General features: G+C 39.8%; 1 protein-coding gene across 1 annotated transcript in view; it reads right to left on the bottom strand.

The window, feature by feature from the left end:
- The window catches only part of CORIN (corin, serine peptidase), a 134,801-nt gene that overhangs the window by 45,305 nt on the left and 62,326 nt on the right, over positions 1 to 27,170 (bottom strand). Inside the window, exons 5-6 of the mRNA XM_061993205.1 lie at positions 13,549 to 13,730; positions 2,864 to 2,977 (exon numbers count right to left, since the gene is read on the bottom strand). Coding sequence (XP_061849189.1) covers positions 2,864 to 2,977; positions 13,549 to 13,730 — 296 coding nt within the window. The remainder of the gene's footprint in view (positions 1 to 2,863; positions 2,978 to 13,548; positions 13,731 to 27,170) is intronic.

Below are 27,170 nucleotides of genomic sequence, written 5' to 3'. Positions count from 1 at the left end.
AACAAAAGGAGAACAACTTTTCCATGTGTTGTTCTGGGTCCCATTAAACAATGGAAAACTATCTGTTAGCACTAGCAGACAGAATCCAGTTTATACATAGTAGAACAAAGCATAAAAAAATCCTTTTTTTTCCCCAAATATTGCTAAATGTTGACCGGGCAGCAGAGCTGAGGAAGGGTCCAGAGCACAAGTGCTGTGAAGAATGGCTGGGGGCCCTGGGGCGTTCGGTCTGGAGAAGACGAGGCTGAGAGGGAATATGATCACTCTCTCTGCAACTCCCTGACAGGAGGTTGTAATGAGGTGGGTCAGTCTCTGCTACACAGTAACGAATGACAGGACAAGAGAAAATGGGCTCAAGTTGCCCCACAGGAGGTTTAGATTGGAGCTGAGGAAGAACTTTTTCCCTGAGAGGGTTGTCACACACTGTCCCAGGCTGCCCAGTGAGGTGGTAGAGTCCCCATCCATGGAGGGATCCCAAAGCCATGAAGCTGAGGTACTGAGGGACATGGGTTAGTGGTGGCCATGGCAGTACGAGGTGAGGGGTTGGACTCGATGATCTTAAACGTCTTTTCCAACTGACATGATTATATTATTCTATGATTCTATAACCCTGGATAAGATTTAAATTTGATAGCATATACTTTGATCAAAGGAGAAGTGTTTTAATAATTTAAAAATCAATGATTTCATCAATTTTTTAATTAATTAATTACCAAATTAAAACCTTCATTTATCTATAACAATCCCTACAGGAGTAAGACAGATCCTTAAAACTTCAAACTTCCATACACTGGCTGAACCTGGAGACAATATATATTCAGAGTTAGTAGTCATTTTTTGTCATTTGTTTTTCATTAATGGAAGTTCAGTAGTTCTGGGTTTTCTCTCATTAGAAGAAGAAACTTCTTCATTCCGATTAGATTAAGGACACAGCTGCCCTCACACATGGCTGTGGCTTTGTCAGAAAAGGGGATGGATGTAACTGTCAGGACCCCAAAGGTCTCCTCATTGTTCTAAACAGGGATGATCATGAAAACCAAACCAAATAGAATCATAGAATCATAGAATCATAGAATCACAGAATGGTAGGGGTTGGAAGGCACCTCTAGAGATCATCTAGTCCAACCCCCCTGCAGAAGCAGGTCCACCTAGATCAGGTCGCATAGGAACACGTCCAGGTGGGTCTTGAAGACCTCCAAGGAAGGAGACTTCACAACCCCTCTGGGCAGCCTGTGCCAGGGCTCCCTCACCCTCACAGTGAAATAGTTTTTCTTATATTTGAGTGGAACATCTTGTGTTCCAGCTTCATCCCATTACCCCTTGTCCTGTCGCTAGCTACTATAGAAAAAAAGGATGTCCCAACCTCCTGACACCCACCTTTTAGATATTTATAAATGTTAATAAATCACCCCTCAATCTCCTCCAGACTAAACAGCTCCAGTTCCTGCAGTCTTTCCTTGTATGAATGATGCTCTATATCCCTGATCATCTTGATGGCCCTGCGCTGGAATCTCTCCAGCAGTTCCCTGTCCCTCTTGAGCTGAGGAGCACAGAACTGGACACAGGACTCCAGATGAGGCCTCACCAGGGCAGAGTGGTGGGGGAAAAGAACCTCCCTCAACCTGCTGCCCACACTCTTCTTGATGCATCCCAGGATGCATCCCTGGCCTTCTTGGCCACAAAGGCACATTGCTGGCTCACGGTTAGTTTATTATCAATCAGGACTCCCAGGTCTCTCTCTGCAGAGCTGCTCTTCAGCAGCTCAACTCCCAGCCTGTACTGGTGCATGGGGTTGTTCCTCCCTAGATGCAGGACTCTGCACTTGCCCTTGTTGAACCTCATGAGGTTCCTCTCTGCCCAGCACTCAAGCCAGTTGAGATCCCGCTGAATGGCAGCACAGTCTTCTGGGGAATCAGCCAGTCCTCTCAGTTTGGTGTCATCAGCCAACTTGCTGAGGGTACACTCTGTCCCCTCATCCAGGTCGTTGATGAAGATGTTGAACAAGACTGGCCCCAGAATCGATGCCTGTGGAACTCCACTGGCCACAGCCCTCCAACTTGACTCTGTGCCAAATGCATTTTAAAAGTGTGTTTAACTTAAGTTCAGAATAAAACACTGTTGTGCAAACCCCATTATTTTAGATTTATTACTTGGCAATAAAAATAACTAATAGATAGTAACAGTAAGATTATCCTATGTGTTTTAATGGTATATTTCCATGCCTTTATACATTTTGGTAAAAAGGTTCCTCTAATTGTGGTCAGTCACCAAAGAGAGCTACTCCAGAATCATCTAAATTCACAGCAGAGGTTCTTCTGAATCAGGGTGACATCAAGTGAGTGCAGAGACCCACCAGAAGCAGGCAGCTCTTACAGGAGATGCTGACAGAGGCCTGGGCATTGATAGAGAAACTGTAGTCCCCCTCACACCTATAAAAGGCAGCCTAGAGACTGCAGACAACTAGGAGTGCTGTGATCAGAGCATGATGAAGCAGTTTGTGGTAGAGTTACAAAAGGAAGTAAAAAGATTAAGGAGCACCAAGGAGTTTGAGAAAGAGATAGACAGTTGGATCTATGTTCTGCCCTCCCTGAGACAGAAACAAGCATTGCCACCAGGAAAAAAAAAAAAAAAACAATAAGATCAAGGGGATCCTGTATCCTCCTCTCACCAGGAAGCAGGTAATAGCTTAAAGGAAAGGAGCAAACTGGGTAAACACCTTCAATGGTAAATTAAAGTCCAAAAGCCAATATACACAAATACTATCCAAAGCTTCTATTCCTTACCAATAGGCTTCTTCAGTTTTTAGGTTTTCCTGAATGAATTAAGTGCTCCAACAGAACACTGCAAAGTTTAAGAAACTTACTGCAATGGACTTCATCGCTCCAGTCATCACAGTCATTATAGCCGTTACACTCCAGTTTTCCCGGGATGCAGATCCCACTGGCACACAAGAAACTCTCCTCTCCTCCACAAAGTGCTGGAAAAGAGAAGAAAAGAATGGATGTTAACTTTACAGGGTAAGAAGAAGTAATTAACAGAAATGAAAGACAGAACAATGAGTTTAATTGTTGCTTAAGGGGCAAACCTCAAATTAATAAAATTCAAGCAAATGCAAATTGTAATTTTCATCGAACTTTTGTTATTTCAAAAACAGGTATAATGGTTGAGCTAGCCACTGAAGTTCAATCTATCAATACTTCTAAGGAGCAGCTGTACAGAGTAACTGTTAAAAACTGACCTTAGGATGGGATTAAATGAGGTCTTTTTTTTATCATTAATAGATACATCAGGTTAAATATCCAACTAAAGTTGCAACAGATGGATCTTCTCAACCTAAGTGTTCAGAGCAAAAAATCACCACGTTGAGATTTAACAGTGTTAAACACTATTATAACTCCCTGATTACTAGAAGACAGTCATAATTGTTATTTGATAAATGGGGAACTGAGATAATGAAAGACAAAATTAAAGACAAAAATCCCTACAGCTTTAGGTATCCCACCAGAGATATTTTGCAGGGCCATTATGTTCAGAGTGAGAAAACTCATAACACCTTCACATCCAAGTCCTTCAAGGCACTTTATACATAGAGATGCAGATCACCATTAATTTGCTCACATCTTAGTCCACACAACAGAGACCAAACTTCCAAACCTTTTCTTTAAATAGCACTGGCTGAGAAAAATCCCTGGAAAGCATACAGAGGGGGAAAGATACTAAGTGAAAGTTACATGTGGACGCAAAGTAAAGATGTCAAGTAGAAAAGCAAATACTCGGTACAGAACTTGTTTGTTTTTGTTTTTTTTTTTCCCAAAAGCCACAGTTAACAGTCAGATTACCCAATAAACCAAAACAAAAGACAAAGTTTCACCTCCAGTAAAAGACTAGGAAAAAAAAAACCAATAACTTTAAGTATCCATATCTGAAACAAGAAATAGCTTTCAAAGATGGAGGGAAAAAATCCTGTCACATCGCCAGTGTAAAGCTATTAAATGTGTCCATGCGTGAGAACAGCATGTCAGTCAAAGACACATCTCAAGCTCCAAGGGCTGTCTGATGCCTCCGGTGAGCCATATTAGAAAAATAATGTGATATTGACAGGCACGTATTCCTTGTCCTTAGTTCTCCATTATTCTTTCAGTTATCCTAGATGCTACCTCTAGCTTTTTATGACTCCACAGTACATACACGAGATATCTTTCACTGCAACAGTGGTGTGTTCACTGTCTCTGCACGGTATTTTAGAAAAGGCAACATTTGCGAAGGAAATATTCACTTTCTTTAAAACTATGCTTTCTTGAGCACCTTCCAAATCACCCAACTACTAGATAACAGAATACTAATAACCAGTTTATTCCCTTCATTAAAAGTGAACAATCATGGTTTGACAACTAGAAGGGCTGATACAGATTTTCAATATGTTGCAAAAGCATTTTTTGTCATTGCAGCATGATTTTCACACTTGCAAAGTTATTTTCTATTTCATGACAACTGCTTTTAAATCTGATATAATTTCCACCATCTAAGGAAAACCACAGGGGAATTATAGGCCAGTCAGTCTCACCTCTGTGCCCAGTAGATCATGGAGTAGATTCTCCTGGAAATGATGCTAAGGTGCATGGAAAATAAGGAGTGGCTGGTGACAGCCAATATGGCTTCACCAAAGATAAATAGTGTCTGATAAATATGGTGGTCTTCTACAATGTGGTGACAGTGTTGGTAGACAAGGGGAGAGTGACTGACATCACCCACCTGGAACTGTGAAAAGCATCTGACACTGTCCCACACAACATCCTTTTCTCTAAATTGGCCTGTCATGATTCAAGTCCAGCTGGCAAAGAATCACCATGCAGCCACTCACCCCATACACCTCCTCCTTCCGCTGGATGGTGGAGGACCCAGTGAGAGGGGAGGAGAAAAGATCACCAAGGGCCCTGTGGAAAGATACAAGGGCAGGTAGGGCTCACTGCCAATTATGGTTCCAGGAAAAACAGACCTGACTGCTTGACATAGGAAAGAAAATAAGATCGGTTTCATGTACGACCAAAAAGAAAAAGAACAGAGAGAAAGCAAAACCAGAGCAGGATGATGAGAAAAAGACAACCAGACCTTTAAGATCTCCTTCCCCCTACCCCTTCCTTCTTCCTGGGCTCAGCTACCTGCTCACCATATCTCTGCTCAGTACTATAAAATTAATGCTGCAGAAGTCTTATGAACACATTTTTCACATTGATGAATTGATGTTCAAGATTTTGCACACTGATTAAAATGTATTTCCATTTTGGGAAATATCAAGATAGCTCTCAAAGGAACATTGCTGAATAGGTCACGAGTAAAACCTGAAAGATAAATCTCAAAGGAAACAATACAATTTTTGAGATGGCACAAAGGCATTTAAAACTGCCATCAGTGAATGATCTATTTTAAAACACCTCAACGGGCAGTCATGAAAAGACTATTACACCTGTTAAATCTGCCTTTGGGGCTGTAGAAGAAGCTTTCAATGTACCTTAAAAAAAAAAAATTATAATTTCTGCTCACAACCAGTCTTTCTTTAACAGCAACGTGATGTTCTTCACAACTTGCTGAACCACTATATGCATGGTGGATGCTACAATGTACTGCTGTGCACCAGACATCTCTAAACTTGCAGTGTGTTTTTCAAAAATGACAAACAGCTCCAGCTTGTACTGACTGCAAGTGCTATCAATTATTCAATTTTAGTTGTGGTCCTAGCATAACAGTTCTTTTTATTGCACTATGGCAATGGATACATACACAGACTCTCAGCACCTTCAATTTTAGCCCTAACATTTGGCAGCAAGGGATTATATTTTTTCAACATAGTTACATGCTTTTCTAAGCCTGACATATCATTTTGTCATCCCCAAGAAACAAGGCAATCTTAGACTTAGTCAACGGACACACAACCTTCATTTGAAAAATGTGTTTGTAATATAACTTAGGTTAATATTTTCAAGTTCTTTTCTATTACATTCCCAGGTGCACTCTCCACTTGGGCAGGACATGATCTTGGTTTTCCAATTTAAAAAATATTTTCCAGTTGTGCAATGAGGCCATAGCTATTGCAGCAAAAGCTACTTATGCAATATATTTTAAAGAAGGTTTCTATCTTTACAGAAAGGTGCCAAAAATACATAAGAGTCTTTAAAAAAAAAAATTCCAACTAGCTTGTGCCATTTAATTCTTGTGCCTCTTAATCCAAGGCAAGGTAGGGCAAAACCACCAGCACCATCCTTTTGCCCACCCTTATAATGTGCTCCTTCTAGATTCACTCACTACCAACTGTGTGGTCGGACATGTGTCATGGTTTGACATAACAGCCATTTCTGGTAAGGGGGAAGGGGCTGTAAAGATGGCTCCTGTAAGAAGTTGCTCAAAACTCTCCCCTGCTCTGAGCCAGACTCACTTCTCGGGCTGAGCCAACTAGAAACCTCCATCATCATCTTTTAAGAAGAAGCCGGAAGAGGAGGCTTCTTCTTGTTTCTTCTGTCTTCTGTTCCCTTCTTCTTTTCTGGCTGGTGGTGGTGCAAGGAGTGGGAAGAAAGAGAGAAACAACCATATGGACTCCAAGGTCAATGAGATAAGAGAGGAGGAGGTGTGCTGGAGCAGACTCCCTGGCATCCTACAGAGAGGACTGGTGAAGCAGTAATTTGTTTGCATTTCATTAAAGATGCCGCATCAAGAGCAGAGACTCATTTTGCTAAGAACTCCAAGCTAGAGGCAGTGACCTGTTTTGCCCAGAACCATAATTGGCAGTGAGCCCTCCCTGCCCTTGTCTCGATCCACAACAACTTTGCTTATCTTTTTCCTCCCATTTCACTGGGGCCTCTGCTATCCTAACGAGGGTGGAGGTGAATGGGGGGCAACAAGTAAGAAACTGTCGTGGTGCTTCTTTGCTAGCAGGGCAAAACCACGGCAACATGTTTCCTAACTTCTAACTAAAGAATCACAACCCTACTGTAATGGAAAAGGTCATGTTCATTAATCAAATCATGAAAGAATAGTTGTGCAAGGAACCATTTAAAGTCATTGTAAAACTTTAACCATAAAGTTTCTACAATGTGAACAGGTGCAGTTGGCTGAGATGCTTATAGGAGGTACAATAGGTTGTGCATGAGCTGATAAGAGCCAAGAGAAGAGTTCATGAGCATGCCACTATAGGAAGATTACTGACTTCATCCCAACGACCACCCTACGACCACTAGGAAGCAGAAGAAGATCCCCTAGTAACAAGACGGGCACATGCGCAGAGTACACCAGGGAGCGATGCACCCGACTACATATAGTCTCTGCAACAGTGACAGAGAAAGAATCTCACTTTATAATATAATACCACATTTTATTTTATCATGAATGGATTTTGTTTCTCAAGTTCCCTTTATACATTGCACTTTCCTATTGTTAGAATCAGTAAACTTTACAGAGGCCCTAGAAACAACAGCCTTCCTCAGCATCGGTCCTAGTTCCCTGTAGGACAGTCTTTATCCCACAGATGATGATGTCAGGTAAAAATAGAACATTATAACATAATCAAAAGACTGTAGTTCATCATACAAGAAAGGTTGTTTGAGGTTGGAAAAGCAACCTTAACTGACTTGGAAATCTTACATTCTTCTAACTTGGGCTTTCTGCAGCTTCCTGCATGTTCAAAAAACGAGAACAGTAGAAATAAATCAAAAAGAACCATTAAGGGAACCACCTTCATTTGCTTACAGATTTCCATCAGCACGGATCTTCACTGGTACTAAGACAGTGATAATATCAGACTTTTGCCTTCCATATGAATATGCCAGTTTGGTCTGGGAGAATAAAAAGCAGGAAGAATATTTGTCTGATCATTTTTCCTACAGAGCAAAGAATCTGGAGTTTCTGAACATAAAAAAGTATGTTCAATAAATCATTCTGACTTTCCCTTCCTAAGATATCTTTATCCTATTGTGCTCATATCCATTCTGATTTCCATTCCAAACCACTTTGTAATTTCTTCTTACTGAAAGTGAGCATCTTCCTATTTATCTTGTATGTTATATGCAAATAAGAGGAGAAATGAAATTAGCTTAGAAACACCATTGGTGGCAAAATGTGCTTTATTTTAACTGCATCTGGTGTGCTATTAAAAGTGTCTCTGAGAAGCCAAGACCATTTATGTGCTGTACTTCCCTGAGAGATTACTGGAAGGTCATTTGTAGAAGATTACACAGGCAGGTACCTGGAAAGCTGTAGATAACACAGACTGAAATAAACATATTATTCTACCATCCTCAAGATTTACATCTGTTTGCATTTCAAGGTATAGCAACAGACAAAGCGCGATATATCTGTGAAAACGACCATGAAAAGTGCTATTTTTTTTTACATGGAGACAACATTCACTGCCTTATGCTATGAAAGAACTAGGAGGTATCAAATAAAATTGCTCTTAAAATGACTCAAAGGTGTTACTCTTCATATAATGCATAGTTAAGCTGTAAGACTTTGCAATAGGATACTAAAATGTATGTAAATCTACAAAACAAAGGGACATATTATGGAAGAAAAATCTATGGTGGGTTACAATTTACAGAAAAGTAACTGAATCTCAAACAGATGCAGGAGTATTTTGGAAAAGTATTGCCACATAGTCTTGCCCTGTTCTCCTATTCTTCTCTCAACATCTGATTTTGGCTACTCCTTCCCCCAGGAAACTGTCCATCTTTCTATTTCTTTACGATGCAAAACCCCATGGGAGGAAGAATACAAAAGACCTCCTCTCCTTTCTTCAAGTGAAGTGGTCTACAAAAGACCACATAGGAAACTCCAAGCACAAGAAGAAATAGGCAAAGAACAGGAAGGCAGGCTGAGATAAATGGTGGGGGGCAGCATGAAGGAAAAAAACAAAACCAAAGGACATAATAAAATATAATGCAGAGTCAATAGAAGCAAGAAAGTGCTGAATGTTTCCTCACATGAAACAAATACCACCACGATCCTGAAAAACGTTTTGTCTCCCTCAAAAAATTGTCCCACTGTTGCTGTTTTTGCAGCTGGTCAGTATCAATGTTACACATACACTGACCATCTCTTCTTTTCACTGCAGTAAATGGATATAAGAGCAGAAAAGAAAGACATCTTCCTGATTTTATAAGTTTTTTCTCAAATTCCGCATTGGATGTGTATAATTAGCTTCATCTTGTCAACAGAAAAACAAACACATGATTGTAACCAGATATTGCCTTTGAATCTCTGCTCAAGGGTCCTCCTCAAAAAAAAATCTCTAAATGAGTGCCAGTTGGAAAAATCCTGGAAGATAAACTGGGCACCATGGAACAAAAAGGGTATCAGAACAACTGCTATTGCTGTTTTACACTCGGAATAAAACAAAACAAGGTCTGTATTAGTTAAGCATATGTGGTGAAAAAAATCAGTAGTTTCCTTGTATATATTATATTAACTCTTTTGAGTATTTTCTGTTTGCACTACTGCTACCTATGCAGGACAAGATAACACATGAGGACAGACACTAGAATCAAATTTAGACAGTTTGACTAAGTTATTGCAAAACTCAAAGCTAAACTTGGGTAAAGGCAATATTTTTGTAAGAGATGTATTGCTGAAGCCTATAGTTATGGTGCTAAAACATCTATTAACTACTTGTTTTTACACTACTTTAAAATGTTATACATTAGCTGTTAATGACTATTGCTAATATTCATAATACGGTGCTCCAATTAAGTGCTTCTTATCCAGCTTAAAAAAGGGTAGGAGCTCCTGTGGTGGCATCTTCAAACAGCTGAACAAGCTCACTCCAGTTATATGTGCGTTTAGCCCTTTCATGCTCTTGAATGTTGCAGGGCATTTATTGACACGTACAAAAAGAAGGGAGATTATTTAGGTTAACATCAGCGATGGTTTTCCCACTCACCAACTACTAGAACTTTTCTAACCAGAAAAAAAAAACCCCAAAAAACGTATCTAATTGAAAAATTGCTGCAATAACCAGTGACTAAAAAGTTCACAGAGATTTACCTGTCTTACAGAACAGAAAGGTTCTGTGTAACTTGCCATTCAATGCCACTTACAATGTCATGCATTAGATAAACACATACTTCCTTCTTTTCTTTCTCTTGATTCCTCTTTTTTATTCATTCCTTTTTAGAGATTTAAAGTTTAACTACTAATAACAAGCAGGTATAGCCGACAGACCTTATTTTTCATAAATACTAAAAATAACTAAAGCCAAAAAAAATAATTGCATCATCACACAAAACAAATTATATGCAAGGCATATGTGGGCATGGAGGGTTTCACTGCATGTAATCTGAGGCATTACTACACAAAAGAAACCACAAAGTTGAGACATAAACAGCCATATGACAAGGACATGCTCTTGGAATTTCCACAAACTGAGCCCTGAGAAAAGTATGAAGAGTGCTTTGGGCTGAGCAATACATAAAAAACGGACTGAAACAGTGAACCAAACCCTGATCTTTGTTTCTACTGTTTTCAGAGAAGTAAATTATTTCAAATATAGAAACTGCAGAAAGAAAAACACCATTACAGCATAACTTAATTCTGTAGCAGAAATAACCTAGTGAACATGGACTCTCACCTTTTACTCTCATATTAGAACCATTCTTTTAAACAATTAAAAAAAAAAAAAGTATAAAATATTCTCTATAGTCTATCATTTTACATAGAAACTCTTCATATCCAATTATCATGCAGAACAAGTCATGAAAAAATGAACTAAAAATGCCTTTTGTTTTATACAACAAAATGTCAGAACTGCCAAAAGCAGCCTGGGTCTCCACAGTGACAGGCAGGAGCAGTGAATCTCCCAACTGGCTCTCAATGTTTTCCGTTAGTGAGAAATAATGAGCTTCCACTGTGTACTATATATGCAGTTCACTACGACATAGATACAAAGATTACGGAAGAATGATCAACCAGTCACTACTCTGACAAGCTTCTTCCCTAGCAATATTAAACATATCATTTTAGCCAGAAGATATTCTGAAACCTGAAAGTTTCAGAAGCCATCAATCTCTTCTAGCTGGATCTAAAAGTTCAGCTATCTAGATTTGGTGGCACCTTTGAAGACTTTGGCCAGCTACGATTTCTTAAAATTTAATAGGCGTATTTATAACATACCTTGTATTCAGTCTGTGTACCACACATGCAGGAAAGCCAGGCCTCTAACGTCCTGTTGCTTTTTCAGAATTGTATCCCATTCTGTGCCCAACATGAGCGTACTGAATTAATGATATGCTAGTCATTCATTGCTTGGAGCTACTCTCATTGCTCTATGTACAACCGCTTGCCATACTTTTTACACTACAGCCTCTTACCTTGTTATTTGAACCTGCCATGAAGACAAAATTATTGTACTCTTAACTCCTATGATGTTCATCACTATGATACCAAAGGCATCAACGTGTATATAGTTACATCACAGTGAGTTAAAAGGACAGTTTTAGTCCATTTAACAAAGGGAAGGTGAAGCATGGAAAAAAAATAGGCATTTTAATAATTACTTGCTTATGGTTCTTACTTGGAGAGATCCATTTGCCCTAATTCATTGAAGATTACATTGGCTCTGTCTTTCAGGATAAATTTAAGCCCAAATCAAGCTCAGAACAGTTTCAAAGTTTAACTCTGTGCAAATTGAAGCCAAGATTTCATCAACAGTAGAACTCATACAATGGGCAAAAACATAGCTCCCAGTGGCTTCCACTACAGTAACTTGCCCAAAATCCCACAGGAATCCTACAAATGACTTGTGGATAGTGCTCAGTTTTCCTGGAAAACATTCATCTGCCTTCCACAAGACACAATCCCTCTTTATGTATTTCCCCACCTCAGCCACTACATTCTCACAGGTGACGGTAGTTAGAGACAACAGCTTCCTTGGCTTCGTGATCCCTCAAAATATGCCCTTACAGATGGAGAGAATCCAATTAGTAAAAAGACTCAGTCCAATAATTTAAGGTCATATCATTATGCATATTCAGAAGGCCCAAGAAGACAATTCAGGATATATAAACAATCTTCATTGTAGCACTAGCATTTGAAGACCTCATTGATGTCTTAAGGTAGCTTTGAGTGTATAACTTGGGGTTGTTAAATGGTATTGAAAACCAATTTTCATCACATCATTTCTTCTGGTTTATTGTCACTCTGAAGTCCTTAACAGAGTCAGAAACCACAGACGGACTGTACAAGCCTCTGCCACTTAGATTCATATTATGATGCATCATACTGTTGATATCAATATTAAAGTCTCAAATGCCAGCAAGAGAACTTCAGCAAAGCTGTCCCTGAGGAAAAGAGTCAGGCTTGCTACTCTCAGGTCTGATCTCTTGTAGATTTCTATCTAGAGAACAGAGCAGCAACTCAGAGGAGATGGAAATGTGTTGTATTTAGAAAACTGCTGGAAAACATCCTGGTGATAAAGGACCTGGGGGTGTTGGTCCAACAGGCAGCTGAATATGAGCCAGCAGTATGCGCAGGTGGCAAAGAAGGCCAATGGTATTCTGGCTTGTGTCAGAAATAGTGTGGCTGCAGCCTAGGACAGTGATGGCCCCCCCTACTCAGAAGTGGTAAGGCCTCACCTCAGGTACTGTGTTGATTTTTGAGCCCCTCATTACAAGAAAGCCCTCTTGTGTCCAAACAAGGGCGACAAAGCTGGTGAATGGTCTAAGACAACAAGTTTCATGAAGAGTAGCTGAGGGAGCTGGGGTTGTTTAGCCTGGAGAAGACGAGGCTGAGGTGAGACATTATCATTCTGTACAACTACCTGAAAGGAGGTTGTAGCGAGGTTGGTATTAGTCGCTTCTCCTGGGTTACAAGTGACAGGTCAAGCAGAAATGGCCTGACGTTGCACCAGGGAAGGTTTCAATTGGGTATTAGGAAAAAAGGGCTGTCAAAAACTGGAACAGGCTTCTCAGGGATGTGGTTGAGTCACCACCCCTACTCAAAGATGTGTAGAAAGGAGTGTAGTAGTAGACTTGTCATATTAGGGTAACAGTTGGACCGGATGATCTTAGGGGTCTTTTCAACTTAAATGATTCTGTGATTCTGTGTCTCTACGAGTGGATGTATACAAACCACAATTTTTTAGTTTACCTCTCAATTATTTCTGGGCTCATTTTTATAACAGGGAAAAAGGAGATACAATTGAAATTTGGCCTGTGTATCAGGTCATTGCTCCAAATAACAATTCTGTAGTTACTAGAGACTAGCAAAGAAAAAGGCAGTAGAGTATTTTTAAAGGGCACATTACATTTCTCCCATGTCCTTTTTTTTGGAACAGCTCAGGGTCTCCGATGCAAAACAAAAAAGCCTCAAATCAACACAAGTTTGAAAAAAACAAAAATCAGCATAAACAACTAAAGTACAGCAAAACTATAACCAACTGACAACCATCCTTTATCACAGTAATGTAAAGGAACGTAATAAAATAATTTTATCCCAGAGCTTTTCCTACACAATATATAGTACATTGAACTCGTAAACAGAGTGTAAAAGTTAAGAATGGAAACGTACACTGCTTTCCTTTTTCTTGGTATGGTGAGAAGCATACCCTTGTAGTGGTGTCATTGTCAGTTTTGTTTTGGAATTGAGAGCACTTCAGGAATTCTGGCCAAGAAGCATTTACCATACCCAGGACTGGTTCACAGCCTTCTTTTGCTGCCTCGCAAAATGTCCTGCAGGGCAAGAGGCCTCGACTGGAGAAAAAAGACAGAAAACAAAAATACAAAGGATTAGTACTCTAGTAGATAGTAATTTTTTTTTTTTTTAGATTGGGAAAAAAAGTGATAATAAACACTTTTGAAGAATTTTACACCAAAAAGATGCCAAATCTTCATTACTCATTGAAGATTACATTGGCTTTGTCTTTTAGGATAAATTTAAGCCCAAATCAAGCTCAGAACAGTTTCAAAGTTTAATTCTGTGCAAACCGAAGCCAAGATTTCATCAGCAGTTGAACTCATGTAATGGTGTAGTAACACCACACAGGAGAAAGCTTACTTCTTCATCCTCTCCTTCCTCCCCACAGTTATACAGACTTACTCTTCTCTGACTTTGGCAAACAACTGACACAACTTTCTAAAAAAATCATGAACTTTGAAGAAAACTTTGAATGGTTTTGACTGAGTGAGCCTTTGACAGCTTAAGCATGCTGAATCTGCTCACAGAAAGAACCAAAAATCATCAGAGATAAATAGCAGAAAAACACAGTGGAGAGCAGTATATCACCCCTTGCAGCATTTATGAGATCTTCCAGTACCTCCCTTGAGCAGTCAAAGCATACTAAATATCAGATCAAATGCAACAAATATCAACACAACTTGAATGGCTTTAAGAAAAGCACCATATGTTAACAATTTTTAAAATATAACGAGTTGAAATGCAGCATACTTGTTTATTTCTTATTCTGAGATGTATACCTGCATATGTATTTTTTCTTTATTCATCTTTTACATGTTCACAGGAAAATCAATTACATAATTATCATAATAGTCTACATAATTAGTCTAATAATTAACATAACATAATTAGTCTACATAATTATCATCAAGAGTCAATCAAAAAATACAGAAAATCTATGAGCATGTTTACTGTAGATCTGGAAAAACTGAAAGATTACACCTAACATAGAGCTAGCCAAGTTAGTCAAGATTTGAGAAGACAAGAAATTTCAAAGAAGCCTCAGCCAAGTCAGTTGATTTGTAGCAGCTGTGATTCAGGACTACTGCATAGAGGAAGGCGTAACTGAACACTCACACATAGAGTTCTCTTCTTTAACCGCTTCCACTAACTTTTTATCTGAAAATCATGTTGGGGGAGGAGAATAAAAGCTCTAGCACAGTCAATATGAGTCTTAGCTATTAGGAAGAGCTACTCAGTGCCCTTCCCAGCAAGCAGGGATCAGGACTATATGGGAGTGTTTTGTTACCTAAGAGCTGTCAAATAGACTAACAGAAGCTACCACTGGAGCACAATGGAGGAAAGCCTCTCAGTAACTAGTCCAATTGCATCTGAAACTCCACATACTCACCAGCAAATAACTCAGCCCAAATGAGACACATTGCCTGCCTATACAAGCATTTTCCTCATCCATATGACTAGTAAGTAAAAAAGACCCAGCTCTTCTTGCTGGAAAGCAGAAGCACACGTGTAGTTAGATGGTGGCATCTACTAACACTAACTTGTTCACACTGAATAAACATTGAAACCTGACAGCATGATAGCCTTCTATAACCTCTAGAGCTAGCAAGTGTGTCACAGCCATTAAAAATTAGGAAGAAGAAAGGCATGGATATACAGTAGGACAGACAAGACGTCTGAGTGGTCTTTGCCAAAAGTCTGTCAGCCTTTTGGATGAGGTAACAGAAAGAAGATATATAAACGCCAAAAACAGATCTCTCATATAAATACCTAATGTCTCATTATTATATTGCTCAATGTGTGGACTTCTTCCTTAAATTTACTGTAGTGCTTTTAGCATTTCTTAAAATGTAAAAATTCATCAGCAGAAGACTGGAAAGCTAATGTACATTCATAATTTATGAATTGATGCCTGAAAAGCAAAAGTTGCACACATGCTCTAAGCAGGAAAGGCCTCACTCACATTTAAAACAGTTTAGGTTTTCTCAGGCTTAATTAAAATTGGGATATGCATTCCCAAGCATATAATGAAAAAACTTACATCTTGCTATGACTTTTTTTTTAAGCATTATTATCCACTGCTAGCTTTGCTTTATTACAAAATATGACCTAAAATGCAATTTTTTACTTAATTTGAAAAATTTTGTCATTCAGAAAAAAAGAATGACAAATTTCTAAAATACATGATGTTTTAAATAATAGTATATTAACTTAATGTGTATTTACTATATTCTTAATGATACTTCTGACTTTGTAATATAATATTTTATCCTACACTATATATATTTTTTAAATTGTGAACATCGTAACTGGTAAGGCATGCCCTGTTTTTTATTCCTTTCCTGTCTAATTCAGAAATACAGTTGTGAATGTCCACTGTCTTCACTGTCTGTAACTTCAGGGTCATCTGCTGAGATTATCAGCAGCACTGCAGAGAAACTGATGTAACTGAAGTGAATTTCAGTTAAGCAAACATGTGGACCTGAAGGTGATTTGGCACAGTACTTTGAAAGGAAACAAAATTGCTTAAAGTGGGAAACGTCACCCAACTCTCAATAGAAGAAAAACATCTACAGACACCTAGAAATACATGTAATTATTACGTATGGCTCCCTTACAGAAATAGCTGACATATTCAGAAATGCTTGAGGGAACTTCACCCGCACAAGTCTACAGGAGGCTGCATTTAAGTAAAGGCCTCATATCCGAAAGGTCATGGACATCAGGGGAAGTTGCTCATAACTAGAAGGAGGCATAAAGCCCTGAATAAATAATCATTGTATTTTTTTGCCACTTAAAAGACAAAAAATATCATAACAATGAATGGTTTCAGTAAAACAAAATTAGGTCTGTTGAGGGAAATTCACATAGAAAATGAGAACAAAACTTTAAGAAATATCACCAACATTTATGTTGACCCGAATATACTGCATTTTTTCATACTGTTGGGCAGACTGCAGATTCTTGATGATACTGGATTTGGAAATAAAGAACTACTATAAAAGTAGTTACCCAAAAGCAAAAAAAAAAATGGTTACCCAAGAACAATTTGGTATTCTGATATTTTGTTTGAGGTTTCAGAAATAAATGCACATAAATACATACACATATACACACATAAGCACTTATTTAAAAGTAATTTTACTTAAAAATGTAGATTACAGTAAGTCTAGTCATTAATGAAGGCTGTCATATTTGAAATATGGAAAAGGATTTTTACTCAAAGCACTTTACATGCTGCAATATTGCAGCTTCCTAGTTGGCAGCTTACTTGCTGCTTAGAAAGCACAAATATTCTAAAAGTCTTCTTCACCACCAGATTGCAATATGTCGAAAGGCAGAAAATTTTAGCACCACAATCTGTCTGTGTACAAAATCAAGAACAAATGATCCCTCCTGATGACAGCTAGAGCTGCCACTTCCTAGTTCCGTACATTGTACTGGCAAATTAAAAGTTTACTATCTAACTTGTAAAGGCCCTTCAGATAAAGATGTTGTAAAACACTCTTCAGTGTTTTACAGAACATATTTGAAATGGCGAGAAAGAAAGGGCACAAGAAGAGCTCTGCAGCAGCCATCACTGCCTCCTGACCTGGACCTGAGAAACTCCCTAAATAATGAGGACTTGTGAAAGGAAGTGGCTTGTCTCCAGTCACCTTCATTTAGGGTTTTAGACAGTTTTTAGCTTTCAATTTTAACTAATCTACTACTTCTAAAAAGTTATATCAGCATAACTAGGTTCTAAGTGAACCTGCTTCTGCAGGGGGGTTTGACTAGATGATCTCTAAAGGTCCCTTCCAACTCCTACCATTCTGTGATTCTGTGATAATCACAGGTGGCCAGAGGTATTCACATGAGCAGACTCACTGGTTTAACAGAGGCTCCTTAATACAGAAAATGTCAAAAGATTGTAATAAATAGGATGCCATATAACTAAAATGAAGTGTTGATTTGATCTATTTCTGGATGCTATTTAATTTATTCAGCCCACTATGTTTAGAGTTAACTTTTTGGGTTTTTTTGTTTTTGGTTTTTTGTTTTGTATTTTTTTGGTTTCCTTTTTTTTTGTGTTTTTAGTAAAACACTCAATACATGACAAAATTACATTACAATGAAAAGAAATGTAAGCAGTGATTCTACCTCATTAACTGTAAATGGGTCTAGTGGACCAGTGGAGTATATCTGATGATCACAAATAGTAATCTGAATGAAATATATTCCAATGACTATTTTTTCCTAAAGAAGTGATAGCTGGGATGTTCCTTAAATTTCACAAGTCTGTGACTGTGATCTATTTGAGTGTATCACTGTTAACCAAATTTATACTGCTCTTAAGATTTGCACAAATGGGGCTGCTATTTGGAGAAAAACAAAACCAAAATCAACAAACCAAACTACAAAGAGTTCTTGAAGACTCTCAGATGAAGTTTTATACAAGTACGAAGTATTCAATATGACCTCCATTCTCCTCGTCCCACACCTAAATCATTAACTTCCTGAGCACCATATTGCAGCTATAACCTGACATCTAGCCATCAGCTAATAGTAGTTTTGAGTACACTGATTTCTTCAAATGTAACCATAGCAAACATCAATATACAGTTCACTGTTTCCAAAGGTCTTGCAACATATCGATCACTCATTTCAAAGGAAATTTTACCAATAACAGTAAAAAGTTACATTAAAATATAACTATATACAGTTATACTTACATCTAATAGTTAAAAGTTGTAAAAATGTTAGGAGATGACTGCATATTAAATGGTTTACATCTATATGAAAAATCACAAATGTAAAAAGTTCACTTCATTTGTTTAGCTCATGCAGTCTACCACCTGAACATTAGAGTGCAGTGTAAATGTTTGGATATTGTACTGGGTTTGCGTGGCAAGGTTGGGGGGCGGGGGGGGAAGTTATAATCATGGCTTCTGTGAGAAACTGCCAGAAGCTTCTCCTATATCCAACAGAGCCAATGCCACCTGCTGTCTGGGGAGGGGCTCACACCAGAGTGAGTGGATGCCCAAAGGGGCCTGTGACCTGGAGCAGGCTCCTGACAGGACCTCTGACGGCACCGAGAGAAGAGCCCACACTGGAGCGGGTTTGCTGTCAGGACATGTGACCCCGTGAGGGACCCACGCTGGAACAGTTCCTGAGGAGATGTTTCCTGTGGGAAGGACTCACGTTGGAAAAATTTGTGAAGGACTGTCTCCCGTGGGAGGGCCCCCATGGTGCAGCAATGGAAGTGTAAGAAGTCCTCCCTGTGAGGAGGAAAGAGTGGCAGAGACCATCTGTGATGAACTGAACACAACCCTCATTCCCTATCCATCTGTGCCACTAGGCCAGAGGAGGTAGAAAAAATCATGAGTAAAGTTAATCCTGGGACAAAGGGAAGAGTGGAGGAAAGGCGTTTTAAGACACAGTTTTTATTTTCTCATTATCCTATCCTGATTTGATTGTCAAGAAATGAAATGAGTTTCCCCCAAGTCTGTTTTTCCCATGACGGTAATTGGTGTGTGGTCTCCCCATCTTTATCTCAACATATAAATCTTTTATTTTATTTTCTCTTTCCTGTCCAGCTGAAGAGCGGAGTGTCAGAGTAGCTCTGTGGGCACCTGGCATCCAGCCAGGGTCAAATCACCACATATATATACAAAGCAAAGTAATAATTTAGAAATTACTAGCCTTCTAAAAGACAACTGCATAGTGATTAAATAAGCCAAGAAGAACTTGCAGACTCTACAGAATCTCTGACAAAGCAGAAAACACAGGATTATCCAGCAATTACTACAATATTTGGCCCAGCTTCAATGTTAAGTCATGTGTGCTCCATAAATTAAATATTTCTGGATAATGATCAAGTTTAGTATGAACATATTGCTTAATCTGCTGAAGGATGAAAGGATTAAAAATCTCCATGTTGATTAGTCTTATTTACAGCTACTTATAGACTAATCATTTTTAAATTAAACTGGCAGCTTTATGGCAGTCTTACCATAATTTATTTGGCACCAGTGGCAGGCACAGAAACGAGTTATAGTATACTAAGGGGCAATTCTGCTTTTAGGATATTCACAGAAAAAACTCTTGAAGATGGAGTTTGGTGAAAGAACAGATACGTGATATATTTTTAACTCTGTGGTTGGTTGCTCCACACTTAAGTTCATACTTCAGTTACTTCAGGCATAGAAATATTAACTTTAGGAATCCTGTGGCACCAATAAAAAAAAATGTTCTTTATAGTTTTTTTTAAAGTATATTAAGGGTAAAGAAAATAAATAAGGGGGTTTAATTTGCATAAGTATCTTCAGAGGAGCTATTTATCACAAGTTTTAAATCAAATATTCATTGAAGCAGATATATATGTAATACAGTATGTGCTCTAAAACTATCATATTAACTGATTTTAAGCTTTCAAAGAATCTACATACTTCCTTAGAGCAGATGATCTGACTTACTCTTCATGACAATCAGAGTTCCCTTAAAATTGGAACTCAAATTGCCTAATTATGATCTTACATGGATCTAATCCTTATCACTAACTTAAGGATGTTTTACAATTTTAGATTAAATCTTTTCAGAAATTACTCCTGGTGTAATTAATACTGACTTCTCTTCTTTGCAATCACATTATCGTGCACAGGGCTCATCAATAAACTCTGTAAGTAAATTAAGTGGTTGTTTTGAGCAATAAAAATTTAAAAATAAGTATTCTACAAGAACCAGTAAAGAGAGGGAAGATCAAGGCAACTATTTTCCTCTTGCTACAGGATCTAGATTTTCTAAAGAACATTTGTTAAGTTAGCTCAAGAGTATGGCTCTCAAATGTAGCAGTCACTGAGGATATGGCTCTTGAGATGTCTCTTGTGGAAGCAGCAGCTGCACATTCAGCTCTTGTTGCAAAATGTCTGTATTTGTTTCCGTGCCACTTTCAGTTTTGTAGTAACAGCTGTTTATAGGCTGTATAGCAAGACAGGTCAAATAATCAATTCAGATGAAAAGTAATGTTACAAAAAAACCAAACTAACCTGTCAACTGAATTGTCCCCTCCAAAGGGATACGGGCAAAGCACAAACTGTCAGAAGGAGAGGTAGAAATTGCTGAAGCTGATAAAAACATTAAATAAAATATACAACTAATCATGCTGCAGTGAATCTCCATGCAATCCGGTAAGTTCTATAACATATCTAGTGATCATTATTTTCTGTGGCATTTCTTTGTGTCTTCCCATTAATATTTCCACTGGTAAAGGCTTGCCACAAACATGTTCTATTGAGAGCTTAATTATTGCAATTTTATAGCTTAAAAAAGGGAGGGTAAATGACATACAAAAGGTTACAAATGAAGTTGGCAAGCCTGAGTTGAAAATGCAGCCTCAAGACCACTCTTACTATACACAACTGTTGACTGCACCTGTTTTGGCTTACGGTCACCTTTGTAGCCAAGTAGACAACTTGATTGAAGAAACACTGATGAACATTTTCGGCTACTGCTTGTTTTCATTACTGTTCTTTCCCCAGCTCCATCCCTTTAGTTGTTCCAGGACAACTGTTTCTATGGTCACACAGTAAGACATTTTCAGGTATTGAGCCAAGTTAAACACAACTGTGAGGTATTTTGCTGGATTACTTTTTCAGCCGAATTCATTTAAGGAAAACTTTAAACTGGCATGGCTACTAGAGAAAACATTAATCATGCTACAGTCTTGCTATAGAACACTGTGGTGTAAAATCCACTGTCTTATTCATAGGTACACAGTCTAAGAATGAAGAGAGATCTATGGTCTTGGGCAGAATAAAGGAACTAGTAATACCATTGTGAGAGACTGCTGGGGGGCAGGGGGTGGTGCGTGAGGAAAAGGGCAAACTGAAAAAAACAGTAAAATTGCAAAAGTTATGGGATGCAGAAAACTGAGATTATGCTTTGTGTTTCTGTAGTCCTGAAATCAAACAAGTTGGAAGTGACAAGCTGATGTATTGCTAGTTTTAATTGTTATTAATACTTTGGGGCATGTTCTAACAATGAAGACTTCCACAAAACATAAATGCCACAGAAGGAAGTTTCTACAGTGGAGTAAATACCCACACACGGTTTTTTAGAGTGACAATACTTTTGAAATCTTCTTCTGTACCATCTAACAGTACACAAGCATACAGAGCAGCATATACTGAATACACTGAATATAGCTGTACAAGGCAAGCTCATAAAAAACTCAATATTACACTTTGATTCTAGATTTGTAAATAAATGGGCTTTTCGAGGTTTCCGTTTCACATAACAAATAAAATGATGTAGTTTTGTCTTTCATTGTTCAGTTTTCATCCTTATCTTCCAAGCTACTTGGAAAGATGGCATTTTCTTTAATTTACATTCACCTTTAATCTACCCATCTACAGAGATCGGTTTAAATCTGAAATTTGCTTCTTCACAAAGTAATAAAATCTGAAAAGAAAGCAAGATTATTTTAGATTTTTGTGATTATTTCACTTGCAAAAGTATATTGAATCTAGATAGCAACATTCAGGGAGGGCACCTTAACTTTTGCAAAATTTGCAGCACTGAATGCAGAGCTAGCTACACATATTTTTCTGACTTCTTCCCACCTTATTTTTAGCTCAAATGCATGTGTTGTTTTCTTGAAGTGGATTCCTGTGTATAAGTACAAAGATGCATAATTAACCTGTAAAAGGATATCGTGGTTTTGCCCATCCAGCAATGAAGCACCATGAGAGTCTCTTGCTCATTGTTCTCCATCCACCCCCATCTTTCTTAGGACCCCAGAGGCCTCAGTGAGACAAGAGGAAAAAGATAAACAAGGTTGTTGTGGATCAAGACAAGGGCAGAGAGGGCTCGTGGCCAGTTATGGGTCCATGCAAAACAGACTCTGCTACTTGACTTAGAGAGGGAAGTAGGAAAATTTATTCTACTGCCTACAAGAAACAGATCAGAACAAAAAGCAAAAAGAGAGCAGGATGGTAAGAAAAACACAACCAGAACTTTAAGATCTCCCTCCCCCATCCCTTCTTTCTTCCTAGGCCCAGCTCACTGCTCCCGATATCTCTACCTCCTCCTCCCTCAATGGGACAGGGGCAGCAGGGTATGGGGGATGTGGTCAGTCTCTCACAGATGGGCTCTGCTGCTGCTTCTTAGAGAAGGATAACTCCTCACATTCTTCCCCTACTCCAATACGGGGTCCCTCCCATGGGACACAGTCCTTAACAAACTTTACATGGGTTCTTCCCAACAGTTATAGCTTCTGCTAATACAGGGTCCCTCCCATGAGACATGGACTCCTCTGGTCATAGTCACTGCCCCTGGTGCAGGGTCTTTTATGAAATGCAAACAAGTCTGCTTCACCAGTCCTCTCTGCAGGATGCAGGGGGTCTCTGATCCCGCACACCTCCTCCTCTCTTCCCTCACTGACTTAGGGGTCCAGATGGTCACTTCTCTCTCTTTTTCCACTCCTTGCACCACCAGTCGGAAAAGAAAGAAGAAATAAAGAACAACAAGAAGGAACAGGAAGAACCCTCCTCTCCCAGCTTCTTCTTAAAAAGTGATCATGAAGGTGCCCAATTGGCTCAGCCCCAGAAGTGGGTCTGCCTCAGAGCTGGGGAGAGTTTTGAGCACCTTCTTACAGAAGCCATCTTTACAGCCCCTTCCCCATTACCAGAAACAGCTCTACATAAAACCATGACAAAGGACTACATGGGACCCACAATCTGAGAAACATCTTAAAGGAGAAAAAAAAGTCTCAATGGCGATCCTAGCAAAAGGCAGCAGCAGCTCATCTTCCCTCGAGGTGGGAGACTCCAGCTGTTTACACAAAATTAAGGCCTACTACTAACTGGCTGGATTGGTGGTAGATGCCCACGGATTTGCCCTGCAGGGACAGGGACAGCTAGTGCAGAAAGCCAGTTCTCATGCATACACTAATGAATATTTCATCTTTTATTATGAGGCTGGCAATTATAGATGAGTCACAAGAGGAACACTCTTTCCCAGAGACTGAAAAAATCTTTGTTTATACAATGAGAATGAAAAACATGAGAGACATTGAATGGACTGCCTGCAGCATGGAGGAACATGCTATCTGTAGGCTATGTGAACACAAATGTCTCAGAACCAAGTAAGATGAAAAAAAACAGACTGGAATCTCTTCTGTCCATATAGATGCCTTCTATTTTTTCCTCCAAAAGTAATATGTACAATCAGCTATTCCTTAACAGTTGCCATATCTGATGGCAACAGAGAAGATAGCTAAAGAGTGAGACTTACAGAAGTCTTAGAACAGATCACTGACATCCAAGAGTACCATACTTAACAAAGAGGTCATAATGAATGATGAAGATTGCTCAGACAGAGAAAGGAAATATAAATTCTGCATTTCAGTGAAAGTGGAATTGGGAACAAATCCAGAGATACCATTAAAAATATTCCTCTTATCTATCCAGAAACAAATAAAGCAGGCAGCAGCTGCTATTGAATTTCACATCTCTTTCAGACCTAGCAACACACTTTGGATAATGTGTTCAAACTCAATTGATATCCATAAGGATGGACACATACACTGTCTACAATAAAGGTTAGAATTTTTAGTCGATGTAATCACTTATTTTTTAGACAAAATGCAGATAAATTATTTTTCCCCAAATGAGGAGTAATTTCTACCTGGAATGGAATACGCCTCTCTCACAAGGGCACTGGAATATTTGGGATTAGGCTGGCCAACTTGATCAAAAGGGCTTTAAACTGAGGGACTTGGAGGGCAGGGGAAAAATGGCAAAGAATGAGCCATCCCATCTATCATGGTTTGACATGACAGCTGCTTCTGGTAAGGGGGAAGGGGCTGTAAAGATGGCTCCTGTAAGAAGTTGCTCAAAACTCTCCCCTGCTCTGAGCCAGATCCACTTCTGGGGCTGAGCCAATTAGATACCTCCATGATCACTTTTTAAGAAGTGGAAGAGGAGGCTTCTTACTGTTTCTTCTTCTTCTGTCCCTTCTTCTTTTGCAATTGGTGGTGGTACAATGAGTGGGAAGAGAGAGAGAAGCAACCATGCAAACCCCAAGGTGAGCAAAAGACCCCGCAACAGGTGCAGTGACTCATTTTGTTAAAGACCCCAAATCAGCGGTGGTGATTCATTTTGTTAAAGATTCTTCATCAGGGGCAGTGATTCTCTTTGTTAAAGACCCCGTGCTAGGGGCAGTAACTATGGCCAGAGGATGCCATGTCCCTTGGGTGGGATCCCATATTCACAGAAGCTGTATAACTCTGGGAAAGAACCCACAACAAAGAAGCTCATTAAAATTATGACCAGAAGAGGCCACGTCTGTGGGAGTGACTCTGTATCTACAGAATCTCCAACTGTGAGGTAGAATCCACACCAGAGATATTCACTAAGGACTGCGTCCCGTATGAAGGACCTCGTATCGGCAAAAGTCGCAGCTGCTGGGAAGAATCCATACCAGAGAAGTTTGTTAAGGACTGTGTCCCATGGGAAGGACCTCATATCGGAGCAGGGGAAGAATGCCAGGAGTTGTCCTCATCTGAGAAGAGGGCAATGGCAGAGATCATCTATGAGAGAATGACCACATCTCCCATTCTCTACTCCTCTGGGGGGAGGTAGAGATATCGGGAGCAGTGAGTTGGGCCCAGGAAGAAAGGAGAGAAGAGAGAGACAGATTTTAAAGTGCTGGTTGCAATTTTCTCATCATCCTGCTCTCTTTTTGCTTTTTGTCCTGTTCTGTTTCTTGTAGGTAGTAGAATAAACTTTCCTACTTTCCTCTCCAAGTTGAGTACTGGAGCCTGTTTTGCCCAGAACCGTAATTGGCAGCGAGCCCTCCCTACCCTTGTGTCAATCCACAACAACCTTGCTTATCTTTTTCTTCCCATTTCACTGTGGATTCCACCATCCTAACGAGGGTGGGGGTGGATGGGGGGCACCAAGCGAGACACTGTCATGGTGTTTCATTGCTGGCTGGACAAAACCATAACACAATCTAACAGGGAAACAGGTCAGGGCAGAAAATGCAATGATGGGTGCTCTTCAGCCAAACACCAAGATGAGATGCAGAAGGCTGATCAGGCTGAGGGAGTATCAAACCAGGAAGGATCCTCTTGCATCCTCCCAGGGTAACCTGTGTGTTTGAGTAGGCCCCTGCTTTGCCTGTACACCAATGAACGCAGTCTGGGGAATAAGCAGGAGGGACTGGAGATGTGGGTGCAGATGCAGGGCTACGACCTCATTGCAGTTACTGAGATGTGGTGAGACAGTTGCCATGACCGGAGCACAGCCATGGAGGGCTATGTATTGTTTAGGAAAGACAGGCCAATGAGGCAAGGAGCTGGAGTTGCTTTGTATGTGAGAGAGCATTTAGCTCTGACTGGGTGAGGATGAGGGACGGGTTGAATGTTTGTGAGTGAAATTTAAGGGGCAGGGTAATGTTGGTGATTCTGTTGTGGGAGTTTGTTACAGGCTACCTGATCAGGAGGAGGATGTGGATGAGGCCTTCTACAAACAGCTGAGAGCTGCCTCACAGTCACAGTCCCTGGTCCTCATGGGGGACTTCAACCACCCTGATATGCTGGGATAGCCACACAGCCAAGCGCACACAGTCCAGGAGGTTCCTACAGATTGTCGATAACAACTTCCTGTCACAGGTGCTTGAGGAACCAACAAGGAAAGTTGTGCTGCTGGAACTTGTGCTAGCAAATAAAGAGAGCCTGGTTGGGGATGTGGAGGTTGGAGGCAACCTCGGCTGCAGTGACCATGAGATGGTGGAGTTCAAGATCCTGTGTGGAAGAGGCAGGACAATAAAGCAGGACTGTGACCCTGGATTTCGGGTGAGCTGACTTTGGCCTCTTCAAAGAGCTGCTTGGAGGGATCTCATGGGATAGGATCCTAGATGGCAGAAGTGCCCGAGAGAGCTGGTTGATCTTCAAGCACCACTACGTCCAAGCCCAGGATCAACGTGTCCCCACATGTAGAAAAGCAAGAAAAGGAGGCAGGAGGCCTCTATGGATGAACAGAGCTGCTTGGACAACTCAGGCTGAAAGTAGCCATTTATGAGAGGTGGAAAAAAGGCCTGGTTTCTTGGGAAGAGTATAGGAACATTGCCAGAGCTTGCAGTGGTGCAACCAGGAAGGCTAAAGCCCTTCTAAAATTAGACCTGGTCAGGAAATTAAAGGAAAACAAGAAGGGATTAGTCAGGTACATCAGCAGCAAAAATAAGATTAGGGGGAATGTGGGCTTGCTGCCAAACATAGAGGGTGCTCTGGTGACCGAAGATGCAGAGAAGGCCTTCTTTGCTTCAGTCTTTACAGCCAGGTCTGGCCCTCAAGAAGCCCAATCCAGCAAGGATAGTAGGAAGGCGTGGACAGCACAGGACTTACCCTGGGTGGAAGAGGAACAGGTTACAGCCTTATTGGGCGAGCTTAAGGCTCATAAGTCAGTGGGTCATGATGAGATGCACCCACGAGTGCTGAGTGAACAGGTTGATGT

The sequence above is a fragment of the Colius striatus genome, chromosome 3 (assembly GCF_028858725.1).
Source record: "Colius striatus isolate bColStr4 chromosome 3, bColStr4.1.hap1, whole genome shotgun sequence".
In the NCBI taxonomy this organism is placed as follows: domain Eukaryota; kingdom Metazoa; phylum Chordata; class Aves; order Coliiformes; family Coliidae; genus Colius; species Colius striatus.
This window is presented reverse-complemented; position numbering and strand designations above follow the sequence as displayed.